Source organism: Lactuca sativa, chromosome 1 (assembly GCF_002870075.4).
Source record: "Lactuca sativa cultivar Salinas chromosome 1, Lsat_Salinas_v11, whole genome shotgun sequence".
NCBI classification, from domain to species: Eukaryota; Viridiplantae; Streptophyta; class Magnoliopsida; order Asterales; family Asteraceae; genus Lactuca; species Lactuca sativa.
Window position 1 is genome coordinate 58,150,730 of NC_056623.2, and position 9,722 is coordinate 58,160,451.

The 9,722-nt window shown below is 30.5% G+C and overlaps 1 protein-coding gene across 1 annotated transcript; it reads left to right on the forward strand.

Moving 5' to 3' along the window:
• The first annotated feature begins 8,442 nt into the window (after positions 1-8,442).
• On the forward strand, positions 8,443-9,514 carry LOC111916706 (uncharacterized). Its single transcript, XM_023912375.3, has 2 exons — positions 8,443-8,977; positions 9,051-9,514. Exons 1-2 carry the CDS (start codon positions 8,443-8,445, stop codon positions 9,512-9,514), a joined length of 999 nt encoding a protein of 332 aa, XP_023768143.3.
• The last annotated feature ends 208 nt before the right edge of the window (positions 9,515-9,722 follow it).

A 9,722-nucleotide genomic window follows, 5' to 3' on the forward strand; every position in this document is an offset into this window, starting at 1 on the left:
CCTAGTGAACAGGAAGAAGGTCCAGCAGACAATAGTGCAGCGCCGGCGAATATTCTCATGTCAAAAATCACGTCCGGTAGCAAACGAAAAATCGTCGAAAACAACAGCGTGCATGAAGGTCAAAATATTGAAGAATATTCGACTGCTCATCCACTTGATCCGGCCATTGTTGAATCGTCAAAAATTACGAAAAAAAACGTTGAAGACTACCGCGTGCATGACAGTCAACCAATGGAAAATGGAATTTCTGAGCATTCCTAATCCACATAATTTCTCACAAATAAAAAGGAAAGCATTAAGGCCATCTCCAACCCCATGGAAAGTTATATGGATTGCGAAATAGGAAAGATAATATATATATATTCACTTTAATTCTTAAAAAATTAATAAATTTTCAATTACAATTTCATTCCACAGTTTAATGGTCATTCAACTTCACACTCTTTCTCCTCTATATTATATTTTCATTTATTCCATTAAACTCTCACACAATTCCCATTGTAAATGGCCTAATGAGGATATCACTTCCAATAAAAGTAGGGTCCTACTTTTGACACACCAACCTACCATTATCATACATTATTAGACTTATGGTCTATCTTATTTCACACCTTACCATAATATCATAATTATTAGTTGTTATCTTGTTTTTTGAAAAAGTAATTTTCTCTCTTATCTTTTTTTTTTTCTCTCTCTTTTATATATATATATATATATATATATATATATATATATATATATATATATATATATCTATATATATATATATATATATATATATATATATATATATATATATATATATATATATATATATAGGGTTAGGTTGACGGCCTAATTTTGTGAGACCGTGAGACACATTCTTTTATTTTTTTTTTATTTTTTTTATTTTAGTTAATTCAAGTTCCGAAAAGAATATTTAAAAAAAGAATTTTTTGATTTTTGCATTTTAAAATTATTTTTAGAATATGTATAGTGTAATATTCTATTTAGAATATTTCACATATTTTTCAAAATAAATGAGATTTTTTTTTTATTTTTTTAATTATTTATTATTATTTTTAATTAATTCAAGTTCCGAAAATAATATTTAAAAAAAGAAATTTTAGATTTTTCCATTTATTTTACATTTTAAAATTATTTTTTAGAGTATGTCAGTGTAATATTCTATTTAGAATATTTCACGTATTTAAAAAAAAACGGGATTTTTTTTATTCTTTTTCATTTATTTATTTATTTAGTTAATTCAAGTTCCGAAAATAATATTTAAAAAAAGAATTTTGGATTTTTCCATTTATTTTGCATTTTAAAATTATTTTTATATTTGGTCTCACGGTTTCACAAAATTAGAATGGTCTCAAATGAACCTGAGTATATATATATATATATATATATATATATATATATATATATATATATATATATATATATATATATATATATATACTAGGTAAATTTTGAGGGACGTGAGGGTAATATCTGTATTTCTTTTAAAAAGTCTTGGGAACATCAACTGGAAGCGTGATTTAGATATTTCTTTCACTTTTTAAAATAAAAGATGTTACAAAAGTATTAAATATCTTCATAGGATGCCATATAAGGATAATATATGAAAGTAGATTGCTATGTTCAATCCAAAGATATTCTACTTTCTCTTCTGTTTACTCAAGCATCATAAATTTTAGCCTCTGTTCAGATCCAGAAGTAGAAGCCTTGTTTTGGTAGGCACAGCCATTGAATCCTGGAGGATAACCTAATGTCTGCAAGTTTTGTTACAAGTGATCACTGTCAAGATAAGTGGAAAAAAAACATTTAAGAAAATCATGACAAACTTGGAGAATTAAAGTCAAATTTGTAAAGAGCTTAGTGAAAAAAAAAAAACTAATTTTCCGAAACATTTCAATTAATTTGTTCTATTGCCTTAAAAACACCAATATATTGCTTACAACTTACTAAATTAAATCCAATTTTTTTCTCATCAATTATTGCAAAGATAAATTACTATTTATCCAAAGTAAGTGTTGTTTTCACCAAATACTTATTTTTTGGAATTGAATGATCCGACCAAATGAAAATAAATAACCATTTTACACTTTTATCTCCATAAAGTCCATTAAGCTACAAAAATTAGGTAGACTAACACGGTTATCCTTTAAATCGCTTTTATTAGAAATGGTTAGGTAACACATGACAGAAAAATATGTAAAACAAGACAAGTTACAAATTACTTGTGAAATCTAGAGATGCAAGAAAATCTGGCATGGTTCCTGTAAAATTATTTTAGAATGAACCCCTATGAAAGAACAAAAAGAGAAATAATGACTCTTTATAGTGAACAAAATGGAAAGTTTAAATGATCAAAACGAACGGGGGTTTGTAGAAATCGATTGCTTACCTGAGCATCTTCTACATTAAATATGATGATCTCCACACTATATAATGAAGCATAGGTGAATACCCAACAACACTAACACAAATTTGATGGCTTAATTGAAAGGAAAAGCTATACATCTGATCAAAATCAGAGGCTTTTCATATGAAATTATAATTTGAATATTATTCTGATTGCAGATTTAATAGCTTAATAAACCTGATGGTTTATCACATATTCCAAAAATGAAGAAACATCAAGATGTCGATATTCTCTACACCAAGAGTCTGATGGAGTTTCTCACAACAAATGATGTATCCATTTTCAGTCCGAATAAAAATATGAAATGTTTAGCTTTTTTTATAAGTTCCACTTCACATATAGATCAACAAAATTTGTTAATAAATATTTTGGGAGTCACTCTTGTTGAAGCACTCTTGTCCAGACTCTCACATGTGACAAATAGGTCAAACCGTATTTCTGGTTGAATGACAGATAAAAACTCAAAATCATTTATATAAGTATATAAGACTCAGTTCGTGGAAGTAGAAGAAAACAAATCTCATGGAGTTCAATTCTTTTTTAGGGTTAAATCCATCCATTTCTTTCAACTTTGGTATAATTTCAAATGGATTACCAAAACTCTTCACAAAAGAGTTAAGAAAAGAGATGCAAAACAGAAATATATCATTTACTTGAAATCCCATCATCACATATTATAATACACAATTTCTAAAGAAGCATGGCAAGAAAAAAAGATGTTTTAGCCTACCTTAGTTCTTCCTTTTAAGAGTAGTAACTTGAAAAAAAGAAGTAAACCATCCTTTGTTTTTCCAAGTGTTGGAAGGGGTTTCAAATCCTGAAACAATACAAATATAGTAGAAGTATTATAACAAACATATTTTTCAAGATTTGAAGCATATCCATATAGGCTTTCCATAATTTAAGAAAACAACATAATAAGTAACTGCTTACTCAGCCCAGTCCATTACAATCAAATGTCTAACATGATTTTCATCAAACAACTTATATGCATAACCCAAAATACAAAAAAATCATTTTCAGAAGTAAGCAAAAAAATTATAAATCAAATCATAAAATAAGAGTTTACCATACCAAAATCATACGAGAAATAAACATACCTCTTCCACTGAACCTTCAAATCCTTGGCTATTAATCTGAAACCTAAACAGAGAAGATAAATTTCAAAGATAAATTAAAGCTTCAAAATGAAGGAGATGAAGAAACGATTTGGAGTTAGGTTCTCTAAGTTTGTAGAGAGAAAAAAGAGGAAACAGAGAGATTGATCAGTACAAGAGAGGAGATGCTACAGGTGGTGGAACACACAAAGTGTCTTCCATTATCTTTGTGGCGATAAGAGGTTGTGTGTGTGTGAAAAAGAGAGATAGGGAAAGAGCGTGGTCACGATCTGTAGCGTCTGTTAACCTTTAATCGTTGTGTGAGTACATCGACCAGATAATCGCCATGACCTGCTGCTACATCGTCAAAAGAGGAGAAGGGAACATCGATCATGAGACACAAAAAAGATCCAATAACCCTATTGATGTTCCCACAACCATAACTGTCGAATTTCAAAAACCTTCGACAAAATAAAATCAAAAAAATAAAGAAAACGATTAATAAAAGTGAAAGAGAAATCGAAAATGAAGATGAAAAACGAACTTAAGGTTGAAGTTCCAAAGCAAGTAAGGTGTGAAAGTCTGAGAAACAGAGGTGGAAGGAGGTAGAGCAGGAAACTGGTAGAAAGAGAGAAAAGCGGTGCTTTGTGAAACTCCGGTCAAATGTTGAGGTACTATTTGTGGTCGTATCTTAGGAGAAGCGTGTTTTTGAAGGTCAAATGGTTTCTTGGGAGACGGGAGCATCGGTGGTGGTGGAGGACAGCTATTCCCAAGCGTCTGCAGCAAGAAAGCCACATGGGTAGTTGTAAAGAAGACATGTATAGATGGCGAAGCGGTGGATACATGCAACTGAACGTCACGCCGGAAGCCAGGATCTATCTGCTTTAAAGACACACGCCAAGATTTTTACACGCACACTCTAAAATCCCACAAAATTGGTTGAAAAATCCTTATAATTCGAAAAAAATCAAACATAATTCCTAAACTTCCCTTCCAAACCCACTTACCTTAGATTCTTAGATCTAGAGCAACCAACGAACTTTTATATATATATATATATATATATATATATATATATATATATATATATATATATATATATATATATATATATATATATATATATATATGAGGGTTCAATTGAGAAAAAAAAAATTAAGAATGGGGGAATCATTCTCAGTTACACATTTATTTTGCCGCAAAACACTTAGGTGTACCGTCAGAATTGGATATCGGATAAACATTAGTTTTTCAACCAAACATGTTTCATTAAACTATGCTAATCATTACCTTAGTATATACAAAAACATTTTTTTTTGTTTTTTTTTTTAATTTTTAGAAAGCCATTTTTATCGAAAAATTATTTTAAATATATCAAAATTCATAATTTTTTATTCTCTATAAATAGACATCCATATTAATATAGTTTTTAAAAAAAATGAAAAATTTATTTTTTTAGAGTTCCAACTCTCGTTATTCATAAATGAATAAAAATCTATCAGATTTTTATTACAATACATACGTTATTCACTTATGAATAAAACGTATGCTTAACTTTTTTTTATAGTTTAAGTATCGTTCAAATATGAATATGACACGTAATAAAGTTTTCTTATTTAAAATATATTTTTTACATCATCTTTCGTCATAGATTGTATATATATATATATATATATATATATATATATATATATATATATATATATATATATACATATATATATATATATATATATATATATATATATATATATATATATATACACACGAAAAAAAACGTGTATTAGTTGTTGTCATATTTTATATTCATATACGAATAAAACATTTATCAGATTTTTGTTACAGTTAATTTGTTATTCATATATGAATAAATAGTATAAATGATACTTAAACTGTAAAAAATATTATTTATATATTTTTATTCATAAGTGAATAATGAATGTACTGTAACAAAAATCTGATGCATTTTTATTCACTTATAAATAACGATAGCTGAAAATATAAAAAAAAAAAATAAAATTATTATTTTATCTTAAAAGTATATCAATGTGGATGTTTATTTGTAGAGAATAAAAAAATCATGAATTTTGGTATATTTAAAATCATTTTTCGATAAAAATAGCTTCTTAAAAATTAAAAAATCAAAAAAAAACTATGTTTTTGTATATATTAAGGTAATGATTAAGGTTGTGTTTGTTTTTTTTTTTTAAAAAACTCTTCTAACCTCTTAGTGTTGCGTGGCGCAGCACACGCGCAACACTTTTAGGTTCGCAGCTGTTTGTTTTTCTGCAGACTTCAGGTTCAAAAACCTCTTCCCGTCCTCTTCCCCACACAGTAGTGGACTTACCTCTTCTAACTACTTCTAACCTCATCTAAAAAAACACTCTATGCCCTAAACAAACTAAAAAACGCCGCTGCCTTCTTGTTCTTTCTCCTTCTTCTTCTCGGCAGCCAACTATCAATCCAGAGGTGGTCCGACTCGACTCCAGCCTCCGCTGCCACCCGATCGCCGGTCGCCTTCGTCGTTCCCCTCTGCAACGCCGGTCGCCGTCGCTGCTTGCTGCTGCCATCGTGCTGCCCTCGATCTTCATCAGGTAACATTTTTTTTTCTGAGTCCCGATTGTATGAAATTGAGTACAAATTCTGTGATTTCTTATGCATTTGAGTACCGATTCTTTGAATTTGAGGACCAATTTTTTGATTTCTTGCTGCCCTCGGTTTCAAGATCAGTTAATTTTTTTTTGTTTTTTTTCTTCTGATTTCTTATTGATTTGAGTATGGATTGTATGAAATTGAGTACAAATTCTGTGATTTCTTATGCATTTGAGTACCGATTCTTTGAATTTGAGGACCAATTTTCTGATTTCTTGCTGCCCTCGGTTTCAAGATCAGTTAAATTTTTTTGTTTTTTTTCTTCTGATTTCTTATGTATTTGAGTACCTATTATATGAATTTGAGTACCAATTTTCTGATTTCTTATGCATTTGAGTACCAATTGTATGAATTTGAGTACCAATTTTTTGATTTGAGTTAGGATTTTGTTGCTGCGATGTTACAACCTTTGTTAAAATCTTTGTTGAATGTAAAATTTATGATATATTGTTCTTTAAACAGATTTTCTGCTGAAATTTATATTTGTTGAATGTTGAATGTTGATTTATGTTGATATCATAAACTTATATGTAAGTTTCCATGCTGAAATCATAATCTTTGCTTATATGGTTTTTTTTGTTCATTCATGATGTATTGTTGTTGAATATGCTAAACTTATTTGTTGATTATGTTGGAATATGATTAATCTTTGTAGCTAAAATATGTATTCTATATTTTTTTTTTTGTTATTAGCAATTGGAGATAAACATACATGGACCAATGAGCAAACAAAATGCTTATTGCAAACTTGTATTGAAGAAGTGAAAACCGTGGGTAGAAAAGGTTTGAGTTTGCACAAACAATCATGGCACAAGTTAGGAACAACTATTAAGGAAAAGTATGGCGTGGATTTGAATCAACGACAATTAAAAAACGCCTATGATAACCTTAAAGCCAAATACACAGGATGGTTATACTTAAAAAACAAAACTGGAAACCTTTACAACCCACAAACAAATACTTTTAACTTAACAAATGAGGAGTGGGAGGACTTTAAAAAGGTATACATATATATATATATATATATATATATATATATATATATATATATATATATATATATATACACACACACACACACATAAACACACATATTTATATGTATTTTGTTTATATAGTTGTCATTTATTCTTATATTACTTTTGTTACATTGATTGCGTTTAGGGACATCCAAAAGCCGCTTCTTTGAAAACCGTCTCATTATTGTTTCCAGAGCTTTGTGCAGAACTCTTTGATGGAAGCAGTGCATCTGGTAATCTCAGCTATGCCACATCCCAAACACCATCGGGATCATCTTCTTTCCATGGCGCACCATTACAACTTTTGGACGCCTCTTCCATTAACATAGATGAAGATGATTTTTTTCCAATCATACAAGTGAACATTTTACTCAGACTCCACCTTCTGCAGCTTCACCTTCTGCTGATTCACCTTATGCTGTTTCACCTTCTGGTAACCCCAACAAAAGGGCTAAACCCTAAACTCCTAGACCTCGAGCTCCTAGTGCCTCACCTGATCCACCTTCTTGTGCCTCGCCTAAAGCTTCTATTACTGCTGATGATTTAGCACTGGAGATGCAAAAAGCTCTACGCCATTTGACTTAAGGGCCAACAATTCCCCAGTGTTTAGAGAAGCTTGAGTTGCTCGAGTTAGACCCAATAGACCCTATACGATTTGCTGCGTATCACATTTTTGGAGGGACCATGAATATTAGAGAGATGTGGGTAAATTTGCCTAATGATCCACAAATATTAAGAGGATGGATCGAGATGACAGCTACAAGTTTAGGAGCTTTAAAGGATGGAAAGATTGTTCGTTAAGTTTATATGTTATTTGGTTATTTGCTACTTGGGATTTATGATATGTTTTGGTACTTGAATGTTATTTGGTTATTTGGTACTTGAATGTTATTTGGTTATTTGCTACTTGGGATTTATGATATGTTTTTTGGTACTTGAAATTTATGTTATATTTTTTTGGTACTTGAGATTTATGTTATTATCTTATGTTATATTATTATCTTATGTTATTATTATTATCTTATGTTATTATCTTATGTTATATTATTATCTTATGTTATTATATGTTTTCTTGATTAATAGGTTTGTAATGGATCACGACAAAAAGATACTACTCATAATTCTTATGTACTTGTACGTCCACCACTTTTGGAAGAGGGGTGTCAAACGAGTGCGGGACAACGATTCGGAAATGACAGGACATGAATTTACGTTATAGTTACTTCACCGTAATCCTCTACAATGTCTTGAAGTGCTACGCATGTCTCGTGAATCATTTGTCCGACTATGTGCTCATTTTAGAGTAAACTACGTGTTAAAGGATAGCAAACATGTGTCGGTTGAGGAGAAGATGGCTATGTTTTTGATGATGATCGGTCATAACCAACGTTATGTGATTATCAAGCGGAGATTTCAACACTCAAAGCAAACAATTCATAAGTTTTTTCATGAAGTGTTGGACAAAATGTTGCTTTTCGCACATGACATTATAGTACCAACATCTTTTAATCCGAATCCAAACATTCCGGGACATAACAGGAGGCTACGACGGGTGTTCAAGGGAGCAGTTGGTGCACTTGATGGCACTTTGATACATGCTGTTGTCCCTGCAAACAAACAGGATTTATATAGAAGTAGGGGAAAAGGCGATTGTTACCAAAACGTATTGGCAATATGTGACTTTAACATGATGTTTACGTTGGTTGTTGCCGGTTGGGAAGTGATAGCACACGATTCTAGAATTTTATCAGAAGCATTAGCAAATCCACATGCACCATTCCCGCTTCCACCTCCAGGTAAATTTATGGTTATTTAAATAGTTTTATCTTTATTTGAAAATAAATGACTTTTTTTTTTGTTTTTTTACAGATAAATATTATCTTTGTGATGCCGCCTATGCAAACATTCGAGGTTTTATGGCACCGTACCGTAATGTTAGGTATTGGCTTGGAGATTTCCGTCGAAGACGTGCATTAACGAATAAAGAAAAATTTAACCATGGACACACAAAACTACGTAATGTCATTGAGCGTGCTTTTAGTGTCTTGAAAGCACGATTCCCTATACTGAAGAGGATGGCACCATTCTCGTTGGTTACACAACGAAACATTACCCTAGCATGTTTTGCGCTTCATAATTTTATAAGAAGAGAGGGACTACGTGATGAGTTTTTTGCACAATATGATGAACCAAATGTCTCGGTTCGGAATAACAATGCGGTCGTTGATAATGATGAAGATGAGATTCCAACACATGGTACTGCTGTGGACCGTGAATATATGAGCCAGTTACGGGATGAAATTGCCGAACAATTGATGCAAAATATGGAATGAAAATTATTAAAGTTTGGTTGTATGAATTTTATTTAAAAATGTTATTGTAAGACTAATTTCGTTGTTTGAATTTTATTTCAATGTTTTAAGACTACAATTATTAAAATTTTGGTATTAACAAACTATTTTCGGTTTATTAAATTACTTTATTTTAAATTTTTTAATATCTGTAGCAGTCTGCAGACGTTAAAAAAACAAACATGCTTCT